Source organism: Rhinopithecus roxellana, chromosome 5, assembly GCF_007565055.1.
Source record: "Rhinopithecus roxellana isolate Shanxi Qingling chromosome 5, ASM756505v1, whole genome shotgun sequence".
NCBI lineage: Eukaryota > Metazoa > Chordata > Mammalia > Primates > Cercopithecidae > Rhinopithecus > Rhinopithecus roxellana.
This window is the reverse complement of record NC_044553.1, coordinates 146967527-146980210: the sequence shown is the minus strand read 5'-3', so window position 1 is coordinate 146980210 and position 12684 is coordinate 146967527. Positions and strand designations below refer to the sequence as shown.

The 12684-nt window shown below is 44.8% G+C and overlaps 1 protein-coding gene across 2 annotated transcripts in view; it reads left to right on the top strand.

The window, feature by feature from the left end:
• Positions 1–249: 249 nt before the first annotated feature.
• The window catches only part of PTPN21 (protein tyrosine phosphatase non-receptor type 21), an 88587-nt gene continuing 76152 nt past the window's right edge, over positions 250–12684 (top strand). Inside the window, exons 1-2 of one of the 2 annotated variants that reach the window (XM_030931307.1) lie at positions 250–381; positions 4420–4801. In XM_030931307.1, the coding sequence (XP_030787167.1) occupies positions 4622–4801 (180 nt within the window). In that variant the 5' untranslated portion in view covers positions 250–381; positions 4420–4621. Of the gene's footprint in view, positions 382–4419; positions 4802–12684 lie in introns of those variants that run through there. The other variant, XM_010384113.2, reaches the window with a different exon arrangement.

Sequence of the window (12684 nt, the reverse complement as noted above, 5' to 3'; positions counted from 1 at the left end):
CAGATCCGCCCGCCCGGCCCAGGGGGAGGGACGCCCGGGCCTGGCCGCCCCGCTGCTCCGGCCGCGCGTCCGGCGTCGGTCCGACATTCTGTCCGTCCTGCTGCCACCCCTCGCCCCCGCAAGGCTTCTTTGTGGGGCGCTCCTCGCCGGCCGGTCCCACCTCCAGGCCTCGCCCCTCGCCGTCGCCACCGCCGGACTCTGCCCAGGGGAATGGTCTGCGGGCCGGGTTTTTGGAGACAGGAAGTGAGGCGTGCGAGCCCCATGAGCGCGCCGCGGCGCGGGCTGGCGTGCGGGTGTGGCTGCGGCGACCGCGCGGCGGGGACCCGGGAGGCGGGTCGCTGAGCGGGGCGCGCGGCCCCGAGGATGCGGGAGAGGGAGCAGGTGAGGGCGCGGGCCCTGGCCGGCGGGAGGGGCGGGCCCCGGCACGAGCGGTGGGGTGTGTCCGCTCGCCGGGACCCCGGAGCGCGCCGGCGGCCCCGGAGTCCCGGAGAATGGGGCGCGGCGGCCAGATCCGTAGCGGGAGCGTAACAAAGAGAAAAGTCTTGCTTTTCCAGGTTCGCTCTCATGTACTTGAGTAATTTCTAAAAGGGGTCTTGAACTTCTATTCTGAACGCCCTGGCCGACTGTAGCGGATGAATTCTGGATCAGGGTTTTAAATGTGTTAGGCATATTTGTGCCTCTCAGAATATTTAAACGTGAAATTCGCCAGATAACTTTGGCGAGAAGGGGCGCAGGGAAGGGCTGTTTGCTAACGCCTGGGTTTGTTTTTGGAGTAGAATGTTTACTCTGGAAAAAAGAATTCTTGGATCTGCAAATTCCGACTTGTGATTTCTGCAAATCCTGATTAGATTGGCCGCTGTTGGCATGCTCGTCCTATTTTTTGCTGAGAAAGCCTTATAATAATAGCGTATGCTCACAAACACATTCAAAACATTCGTGTGCTCCAAGTGACAACTGCTGTATGCCTAATAGTTGCTGACAGTTTATTTATTTTTTTAAGTTTGGGATACGACAGTAATTTTACTCTCAGTATAGTCCGTTTTGTTTCTAGGGCATTTTATTCTGGAGCATCTACGCAGAGATGTTTTCTCCGTGAGAAACATGGGTTTAATGCTATAGCTATAGATATTACTCTAAAAATGTCACATACTCTCTCCTTTTAGTGCTTATTTTATTTTAAAGCAACGTTGGCAAAATTACATGTGGTGACGACCTTAATAGGAAGGGGAATTGCTATAAGATTGAGAGGTAAAGTGTATTTGAGAAACTTTTGGAAAGGGATGTAGAGAGGGAAAATTTAAAATGAACTCACAAATAGTTCAGACTGCCTTTTGTAAACTTGTACTGAAGCAGAATCTAGTATGCGTTTACTTACCACAAAACGGAAAGATTTTGTAGAGAAACAAAATCATCTAGTTTTCCTTTAATAGCTATTAATAAATTATGTTTACTTTAGTAAATTATAATTCCAGACCCAGTCACTTTCATATTGTTGCATATTATTTTATACCTGAAACAGCCCTCCCCAAAGAACTCTTAAATTTGTACTCATCTTGGTTTTATTATCTTCAGACATTGATGATTGTATTACATCATTTGGCAACAAATACTGCATATTACTGAAAATTAAGATGTGTAAATCATTGATAAATTTGTAAATTATTAAACAAAATCATTGTTTTAACATAGTGGGTTTTATATAAATAAGCAAAAAGCAAGCCATTCTTATGGATAGATCTTGGGGGGATGCACCATATACACACAGACTGTAACTTTTTCAATTTCATGTACCAAAATAATTTGACTTTTCCTTTATCCCTGATGCAGTAATACATTTCAAGTCTCAGGGACAATTGAACGTTTTACTGAGTTTGCTTAATCAGAGCTTAAGTTAATAATTAAGTTATACAGTGTAGTATCTATTGCTTTCAAGGCGTAGTTCTACGCAGTGAAAAGACTACCATATTTGAATGGCACCTAATACAAATATTTATCTTTCCTCTACACATATGCAATATCTTGTCTGTTCGTCTACACTACTTAATCCGCCCGGTTTCCAGTTACCATAATTTTTATATAAAATTGAAAGCCGCCATCTGATCTCATGAAAGGGTGTTTTGTATGCATATTTATAATCCTTAAATATTTACACTCTTGGTTTATCAATTTTCTAGTTAAAAGCTTATTATTTAAAGTTGTCATTTGCTAATTTTTTTTCCATCTTGCTTTTACTTACTTATTTAGTTTATACCCCGAAACATCAAAGAGCATTGAAAACTACTGGAAGTGGAAACCATATCTTTTTAATATTTATTTTCTGTTTCCCTCTATAGTATGGTGTTTTCACCTACAGAAGGCACGCAGCAAATGCTGTTAATTAACACAGTGCCTTAGGTAGTTCCAGCTTTGTTTTTTTCTTCTGGCCTGCCCCATCCCTTGTTTTTAATATTTTGATTTTCCTGGCTATGGGGAATAACCAGAGCTCAAAACAAACAAAAAACTAGCCAGATAAAACCGTGGTTGGGTCCTTATTAGAGATACAGCTCTGTATGTAATTATAGCATGGTCGTAATCTCCTTAAAGACAGCGACGGCTTAGGGATTCGTCTTAGATTTCTCACGATGCTCATTACGCTGTCTTGTACCCAGAGACGCAATACACATTTGTGGAATGGAATTTCAAAATGTAAAGTTTGGCAAAGCCGAGGGTAGTAGCCGAACCCTTTTCTCCAGCTCTGCCATTCCCTAACGCAGTGTGCCCCAGCACTCTGGGCCTGAGACGCAGTCAGGAGAGCAGGACCCAGCAGAGGACTGGGAGTGTGGAATTTGGGATCGATTCCTAGCTTAGCCCGTCCTAGCGTGAAACTGCGAAAGCCGCTTCTCTTCCTGAAGCCTTGGTTCTGCCTGCCAGATGAGAGGGTCGGGAGCAGATCCTGCCTCTCCGCGCGGTCCGGGGCCGGAGCTCAGCGTAGCCAGCTATAGCTGGGTCTCGCTAAGCGATTCATCCCCAACAGGCAACCTCTGCGCAGAAGAAGTTGGGGAACCGTCTCAGGACCCTGGAAATATCCGGGATTTTGTAGACTCGTCTAGGGGGAAAAAACTAATCCAGCTGATACAAAAATTCCCAGCTGGTGCTCGCTCCCATTTGCCTCGGCCCAGAAGTTACCATCAACAGGTCTGGTTAAAAACTCTGTTAGAGCCCGGCGTGGTGGCGCGCACCTGTGGTCCCAGCTACTCGGGAGGCTGAGGCGGGAGGATCGCTTGAGCCCAGGTGTTCGAGGCTGCGGTGAGCTACGATGGCGCCACTGCAGTCCAGTATGGGTGGCAAAGCAAGACCTCGCTCTATAAAACACGTTGCAAGGAGCGTATTTCGAGGTCCTGTGGCTCCAAAGCGGGTATCACCCAGGGTCCGCCCAACCTCTCCACCGCCAGTAGGGCTCGCGCTGGTCCCTTTAAATGTTTCCTTCGGGAGCAGAGGGACCGGTCCTTTTAGAGCGCGTCCGTCCAGAAACGCGGCTACAGAAAGAGGGTTCCGGGGCCTCCGAGTCTACTGGTTGGCCTGGCAACGCCGCTTGCTCTTCCCAAGGGGAAGACGCGGAAGAAGCCGGGGCCGAGTGCTCCAAGGCCCCGTGGGCTTCCTGGGTTTGTTGCCCCCACCGGCCGCTCATTAACTCAGGATGGCGTGGAAGGCCTCGCCCGCCTCCCCTTCTGGGCCGCGGCTCCGCTTAGGTGAAGGCCTGTTTGGGCGTCCCCACCCTGGAGAGGGGCCGGGGTCTGGATTTTCAGAACTGCCACTCTTCTAGTGGTAAATGAATGGATAACGAGCATTTGTAGGGTATTTTATGATGTTTATCAGTAAATCAATTTGATGACGTGAATACTTCCACAAGCGCTTGTTAGGCACCTCACCGCGTTTGAACCACACACCTGCCATTCCTAGTGGGGATTATTCCTCCCATTTGCCTTCAGGGTTAATTTTCTAAAGGGATTGGGACTGGAACCTAGCTCTTTTGGGGGTATTTTGCACTTTTCTCACTTAAGGACTAAAGAACTCTGACATTTGGAGTACTACAACCTGAAAGAGTTACCTATGAAGAAACACCACCTTATCCAAAATAGGAAGAGGACCACGAATACTAACATTTGGGATTATAGTAGTGCTGGCCATTATCTCATTTAATCCTGACGATGGCCCAGCTTGCTATCCCTATTTGTAGGATACAGTGAAGGGTGGAGTCTGACTGAGCCCAACACAACTCTGAGATAAAATTCCACCCTGCCTCCCGGGTCCTGTTAGTGCCTCCTTTTTCCAGCGGGTGGGGACGGCTTATTATTTGGACACAGCTTGACTGACTTTTCTTTATATTAAGGAAAGCCCATCGTTACCTTTGCTTAAGTAACGGCGTTCCTCTTTCCCCAGCGCTGGCGTCGATGCTCCCTTCCTCGGGCCATTGGAGACTCCGTTGCTTTTTAATGGCGGCAGCGGCTGCTGGGTGAGCAGCTGGAGGCCGAACAGTGTTCGTCCCATTCGGAGAGGATTGTTTTCTCCTGGCATCACCACAGCCGGGTTGGTGGGGGTAGCTTTTCCCTCTTTGCTCCCCCACGCTTGAAGAAAGAAGAAGATGCCACTGCCATTTGGGTTGAAACTGAAACGCACCCGGCGCTACACGGTGTCTAGCAAAAGCTGCCTGGTTGCCCGGATCCAGCTGCTTAATAACGAGTTTGTGGAGTTCACCCTGTCCGTGGAGAGCACTGGCCAGGAGAGCCTCGAGGCCGTGGCCCAGAGGCTGGAGCTGCGGGAGGTAAGCCACCTAAAGACTCTGCAGGCCGGGCGAGGGTGGCTCATGCCTGTAATCCCAGCACTGAGAGACCGAGGTGGGTCTATCACCTGAGGTCAGGAGTTCGAGACCAGCCTGGCCAACATGGTGAAACCTCGTCTCTACTAAAAATACAAGGCCGGGCGCGGTGGCTCACGCCTGTTATCCCAGCACTTTGGGAGGACGAGGCTGGCGAATCACAAGGTCAGGAGTTCGAGACCAGCCTGGCTAATATGGTGAAACCCCATCTCTACTAAAAATACAAAAATTAGCGGATGTGGTGGTGGGCACCTGTAGTCCCAGCTACTCGGGAGGCTAAGGCAGGAGAATCACTTGAACCTGGGAGGCAGAGGCTACAGTGAGCCGAGATTGTGCCACTGCACTCCAGCCTGGGCTACAGAGCAAGACACCAGCTCAAAAAAAAAAAAAAAAAATTAGCTGGGCCTGGTGATGGGCCCCTGTAATCCCAGCTACTGGGGAGGCTGAGGCAGGAGAATCGCTTGTACCCAGGAGGTGGAGGTTGCAGTGAGCTGAGAGCACACAGCACTGCACTCCAACCTGGGCGACAAGAGCGAAACTGTCTCAAAAAAAAAAAAAAAAAAAAAAAAAAAAAAAAAAAAAAAAAAAAGAAGACACTGCAGGCTTCTCTGTTCGGCATGCTGGCTGTGTGTTCTAGCCCACTGGCCACTCACTGTGTGTCCCTGGCTGGGATGTCTGAGTTGAGCCTGTAGGTTCCCTCCTCATGAAGCAGGAATAGATTAGAGCAAGAAGTCTTCCCTTGGGGTTCCCTATAATAGCTAATGGTTCTTATTTTGAATATGTTTATATTCCTCCCTAAACGTAATCCAGAATCAAATGTGAATACACTCTGGGTTGTTCAAATTTCTATTTTCTAATATACCCCCTGTGATATAATAGGTCATCCCTATCTCTAGTACAGTTTACTGACTTCATTCTTTCTTTTTTGTTCATTTTTATTTTTTTAGAGGCAAGGTCTAGCTATGTTGCCCAGGTTGGTTTCAAATTCCTAGGCTCAAGTGATCCTCCCGCAATAGGCATGTGCCACCATGTCCGGCTCCTGACTTCATTCTTTCAACATTCATTGAGTAAACAGAAAATTCATTGACTATATTCTTATAGGTCAGATCAAGGTTCTAGAGACATATTACCTGAACTCCGTTTGAGTTCTAGTTTCCTTACAATCTGCTTCTATTACCTTGGGCAAGTTATGTGATATCTCTGAGCCCCGGTTCTCCATCTGAAGCATGGGAATGACTGTGACACCTAATTCTCAGAGTAGCATAAGGCCATAAGCTCTACTAACTGTTAGAGTACTGATTGGGAGGTTTGCCCAGGAAACCCCTAATCTAGTTGGTAGGAAGTTATGGAGTACTTATGTATGCATATAATGTCTTAAATTTAAAATGTTATGCAAGGCCTGTGAAGAAGGGTCTCTAATTAAACCTAGGACACTCCCTACCTTTGGCTGCCTGGTTCTGGGGTAAAGGAAAGTTAGAGAAACTGGTTATTCCACCTAAAAAGTCAGGAATAGATGAACTTTGCTCCTGGTGACCATCCAGTCACTTATATGATAACTCAGTACTGAAGATGCGTAAGTGCCAAGCACATACATACTTGGAAGCTCACCCTGGTGTTGTTGCCAATAAGAAAACAGGCATGATGCATGCTGTGATAAGGGAAGTAGAGGTTGTGTCATAGGCCAGAGGGAGGTGCAGCAAAGGGAAGGCTGCCCAGGGAAGTTGATTCCGAGCTGTGACCTGAGGATGGGGCAAGGGAGTCCTATCGGGCTGGAAGAGTTTCAGCAAAGAGAACTGCACAGGGCCAAAGACGCAGAGGGAGCTAGTCTGCCTGAAGCCTGAAGTGCGTGGAGGAAAGGCTGACTGTAAAGGCAGCAAATGAGGATTTTTTGTTAAGGGATTTGGATTTATCCTGAGCGTAGTGGGGAAGTTTAATGAAGGGTGTAAACAGGTGTGGTACATTTGTTTCTGTGAAGAGTGAGCCCTTTGGAGAATGATTCGAAGGGCGTGGTTCAGGTACAGATGGTAGCCACCTGGAGTTGGATAGGGTTGGAGAGAGGTGGTTGGAATCTGGAGATATTCAGGACCTACCGAGTAATAGGCAGGGGTTAGCATGGGTCCAGGTTGATATTCAGGTTTTCATAGATGGTGGGGCTATAACAGAGAGGAAACGTGAAAGGAAGTGCAGATCTGTTAGGGGCAAGGAGGAGCGTGTCGTGAGCTCGGTTTTGGAAATACTGAGTTTGAGGTGTTTGAGGTGCCAATTGGAGGTGTTGAATAGACAGATGGATCTGCTGATCTGGAGTTCAGGCACGAGATCCAGGTTCGAGGGAAGAGATTGGGAAGTATCAGCCTAAGTGAGTTCATTAAAGCCAGAAGATGGTATGAGGCTCTCCAGGGAAGAAAAAGAGGACATTGCCGACCCCTTATGGTACATTAGAGGAGGGGAAAGTGTTGGAAGGAAACTGAGATGAAACTGCCCAAGAAGAAGAAAGAAAACCAGAACAGCAGGCCTCAGTAACCAGTCCCTGTTTACTTGCATTTATTCTTTCATAGGGATGGGGTCTCACTCCATCACCCAGGCTGGAGTACATTGGCACCATCATAGCTCAATACATCCTCAAACTCCTAGGCTCAAGTGATCCTTTTGACTTAGTTTGCCAAGAGCTGGGACTGTAGGTACACAACCACACCCAGCTAATTTTTTTTTAAAACTTGTGTTTTTGAGATGGAGTCTTGCTGTGTTGCCCAGGCTGGTCTGGGAGTTCTTTCCTCTAGTTATCTTCCTGCCTCAACCTCCTGAGTAGGTGGGATTATAGGCGTGTACCTCCTTGCTTGGCTTAGTGGCTTATTCTATTTATTTATTTATTTTGCTTGCCTCGACTTTTTTTTTTTCTATTATGGTTTCTTCTTCCTGTGATTTTCTTCCTCATACACCAGGTCTGTCTATAACGTCTAGAGTCAGCTTCTTGAAGAACTATGGTTTGTTTATTTATTTATTTATTTTGAGACAGAGTCTCGCTCTGTCGCCCAGGCTGGAGTGCAGTGGCGCAATCTCGACTCACTGTAAGCTCCACCTCCTGGGTTCATGCCATTCTTCTGCCTCAGCCTCCTGAGTAGCTGGGACTACAGGTGCCTGCCACCACGCCTGGCTAATTTTTTTGTATTTTTAGTAGAGACGGGGTTTCACTGTGTTAGCCAGGATGGTCTCGATCTCCTGACCTCGTGATCCACCCGTCTCAGCCTCCCAGAGTGCTGGGATTGCAGGCATGAGCCACCGCGCCCGGCCCTGGTTTATTTTTATACCAGGTGTGGAATGTGTTCAGTAAATACAGGCAGAACTGAACCCACAGGCATTGCCTTCCTTCTGTTAATAAGTCCAGAGAAATTGCCATCCATTGTTAGAAGTTATCAGTCTCAGGGAACTAGTAACTTTATATAGCTGTGGGTATATTTTGAGCCTGATTTTTACCAGAAGAGGAAACAGGCATGGTCCCTAGAAAATGTTTTGCCCTTGGAGAGTCTGTTGCACGATTTCCGACATTTAGTAACAGTCATGGGTAGAAAGTTTGTATGGCAAACTTTTCCTTTGAAAGCCCCAGTAGCTCGGCTCTGTAGCATATAAACAGATGGCTCAAGCATCAGGCCTAATCTTACCAAATGACTGTTCAGAAATAATCTGAGTGGGGTCACACCTGTTTCTCGTTTGTACATATAGTCTCTGATTCAACCAAGAAATATCAGTATGTTGGTTTCTTGCACTGTTCTCTCACCAAGCAAATCTGGAATTATCGTATCTTATAGATTTGGGTGAAAAACTTTGTTACTGTCCAAATATAAATAGAGGGAAAAGTCTTTCCTCTTGCTTAATTGAATACCATTTTACTTCTATAATGACAATTTTTTTTTTTTTTTTTTTGAGATGGAGTTTCACTCTTACTGCCTAGGCTAGAGTGCAATGGTGCGATCTTGGTTCACTGCAACCTCTGCCTCCCAGGTCCAAGTGGTCCTCCTGCCTCAGCCTCCCCAGTAGCTGGGATTACAGGTACCTACCACCACGCCCAGCTAATTTTTTTTTTTTTTTTTTTTTAAGTAGAGACAGGGTTTTATCATGTTGGCCAGGCTGGTCTCGAACTCCTGACCTCACATGATCTGTTCATCTTGGCCTCCCAAAGTGCTGGGATTACAGGAGTGAGCCACCGTGCATGGCCCTATAATGACAGTTACAAGGGCCGCACAATAATATTACTATAACGCTATACCCAGGGGTTTCAGCTATATCAGTAGTGTTTCTTACACTGGGTGTATGGGTATTTTTTTTTTGTTTGTATTTTTAGCCTTTATATTTTTACAAGTGTCTAAGATATATTAAATTAAAAGCAACATGGTTAATATACATATATCCAATATAGTTAACTTAGGTTGCTAACTTTCTTCTCAATTCACCATATTTGAACTACAGAAAGTAACTTTTAAAAATGAGAAAATGAATTATTCCATTAGGAAAATGTTGCTGTTCGTTATAGCAATAGTTTCTCAAAGCTCTTGGAATTCCCTGCCTATCATTCGTCTGAGTTTCAAAAGATTTTTTCAAGAGAGGCTTTGAGTCCTTAAGGAGTTTAAGGGGAGCTAGAAAATTCTCTCAAATTTTAAAAGTATATGCTGTAGAGGCTTGAAGGAGGTGGTGAGACAAGAGGGTGCCCACCTGGGCATGGCCACTGCCTGGGGCATCACCTTGATGGAATCAGCACAGTCCAGAGTGCAAGAGCCAAGCTCAGAAATCTCATGTCATGGGAAGACCTGATTTAATCTAGCTCACTGAGAATGATGTGTAAAACTAGGACCAAAGTTTAGTAATTTATAAGCAGTAAAGAACTGCCAAGGGTCCCAGGTATGTGTGCCCTCTTCCCAGGCTAAGATTTTCCTATAGTTAGGGCACATGGGAGCCAGAACAAACCAGAAGTTTCATGGTGAACATGGAATCAGAAGAGGTGTTGCCTTGAAAAAGTAGATATTTTCATAAGTAGGCCAGGCGTGGTGGCTCATGCCTGTAATCCCAGCACTTTGGGAGGCTGGGGTGGGCGGATCACCTGAGGTCAGGAGTTCAAGACCAGCTTGTCCTGGCCAACATCGTGAAACCCCATCTCTACTAAAAATACAGAAAAATTACCTGGGCGTGTTGGTGTATGCCTGTAGTCCCAGCTACTTGGAAGGCTGAGACAGGAGAATCACTTGAACCCGAGAGGCAGACATTGCAACGAGCTGAGATTGCGCCACTGCACTCCAGCCTCCAGCCTGGGCGACAGAGTGAGACTCTGAAAAGAAAAAGTACATATTTTTATAAGCAGAGAATTGCTGCCTCTAGGACCAGACAAATTTCTTTAAGTCAGGACACCCTTTCCTCTGGGCAGTGCTTCAGTGGTGCTTTAGTCCCTGTCTGCCTCTTGAGATGGATGCTTAGCAAAGTGGTTAAGACAGTCTGCAGTAGTCAGAAACACCTAGGTTGCATCCAAGTGCTGTAATTTAAGTAATTATTAAATCACTTAATTTCCCAAGGTCATTGATTTTTCATCTGTAAGTTGGGGATAATAATAGTACCTACTTGATAGTGGCTGTAAGGATTCAGTGTTAAATGTAAAACATTTAGCAAAGGACCTGGTATTTGGGAAACTCTTAATAAGTGTTCATCTTTATTCTCTTCATAGGAATTCTTTTCTTTTCTTTTTTTCTTTTATTTTTTGGTGAGATGGAGTCTTGCTCTGTCGCCCAGGCTGGAGTGCAAATGGCGCGATCTCAGCTCACTGCAACTTCTGCCTCCTGGGTTCAAGTAATTCTCTCACCTCAGCCTCCCAAGTAGCTGGGATTACAGGCGCCTGCCACCACTCCTGGCTAATTTTTGTATTTTTAGTAGAGATGGGATTTTACTATGTTGGCCAAGCTGGTCTTGAACTCCTGACCTCCGGTGATCCACCCACCTCGGCCTCCCAAAGTGCTGGGATTGCAGGCTTGAGCCACCACACCCAGCCTAAAAAGGTTTTTAATCCTCAGGATATGGGGAAGTTCTGAAACCATGGAAGTCTCTTCAAGATTTTTTTTTTTTTTTTTGATGTTTTTGCTATGGTGTATTGTGTTAGTTTTATAACTTAGAGGACAGTTTTCTTTCACCTGTTTCTGAGGGGTGTGTGTGTGTATTGGGGCCTCTTTATTGTTGTTCCCATATATGGCCTTCATACATAACTGTTGTTTTGAAGTTGAGTTAAAGACTATGCCACTGCTAAAAATTACCTGCAAGGTATTTTGTTGAAGATGAAAGTCTAGCAAAATGTATATGGTAGCCTCTTATTTCTTAATTATAGGCTTCGGTTTATCATAGATCTTTACGAAATGTTTTTTAAATTGTGTGTTCAGTGCGTTACGCACAATGTCAAGTTTTTGTTCCATAGAATATAAGCTCCATCAAAGTAGGAATCTTGTTGACTGGAGCATTGCCAGGGTCTGGGATAGTGCCTTTCAGCTTACAGTATGTTGTTACTGAATGAATGTTTACTTAGTTTAAAAATTAAGAGTTTTGAATTTAGATTGATAAATATGGACAGCAGTACAATTAAGTCTGCCTTTATTTGCTCTGATTTTATTTCCTGGAGAGAGTTAAACATTTCCAAAGTTTTGTATTCAAATAGAAAAGCACTATTTTCTTTAGACTCTTCTTTTTTACTTTGGGGCTTCTTCTGAAACACTTAGAAAGTGATCTAGTTGTAGTGACTCTCTGAGGTAAGATTGCTGTGTCAAGGGAGTGTCAGCTTCCTCACTGGACTTTGAACAGATACTTCTCATAGCACCTTATGGCAGATGGGGATATTTTTTGGCTAGGGGATTTGTTAGAGAGGAATCAAGCATATAACGCAAACCATAACCCTCAAGCACAACTTTAGAAAGTGTTCTTGGCCATCAAAGTGTTTTATTTTAAATTAGTATCTTAGGTATTCCAAATATCCACTGACCTTATCTTGACTGTTATCTGAGTAGACATCAAGAATTTCATGCTTATTTCCTTATGTACTAGCTGTTTTCATTTGGACTCTAAAAATAGCTGAAATATGTGTAAAGTAAAAGTCTAGTACCCAGAAACTTTTTTACCTTTTGGGCCGAGTAGTTATTCATTTAGGTGTGTATGTTATAAAACAAATAAGACTGAGGTAGAGACAAGAATCTGTGAATATTTTCAGTTAGAGCTATTGGACCACCTGAAGCAAATATGTTAGGTTGGCCTCTCACCTAGATAGAGAAAGCTTTCCCAAGTCTAACACCAATTACAAATGATCAGGGATTTTTCTTGATGTTTGGGTTTTCTGTTACTTTTCTTCTTTGGTCTAGGTAATTAAGAATTAGCCATATAAATAAGTATGGAAATTACACATACAAACATGGAGGATGTGCATTTTAAAGTCTATTGTATAATCACAAGTTATTGCAGAATTTGGAAACCTGTTTATTTGAAGAATGGCGTATTATTCAACCTAGGCTTAGTGCCTAATAAACTTAAAGGCTAAAAGCCTAAGATGTTTTACTTCCAGTATTGGATTTTTCCCTTGAGATACCAGATGTCCTTATTTTCTTACCAACAGTCTGTCACAGTAGTATAGTCTCAGGACCATGTGGAATTAAGCATGAATTTACTCATTTGAGATTTGTAAGGTGAGTTACAAAATGGTGGACATGAAGGAACTGGTGGTGTTTTGGGGGACTCTAAGTGCTGTCACTGTCATTGGTGTATAGATTCAGATTCCATTCCTTCTAGTATCTCTAGAAGCTTTGACTTTCCTTTTGGGT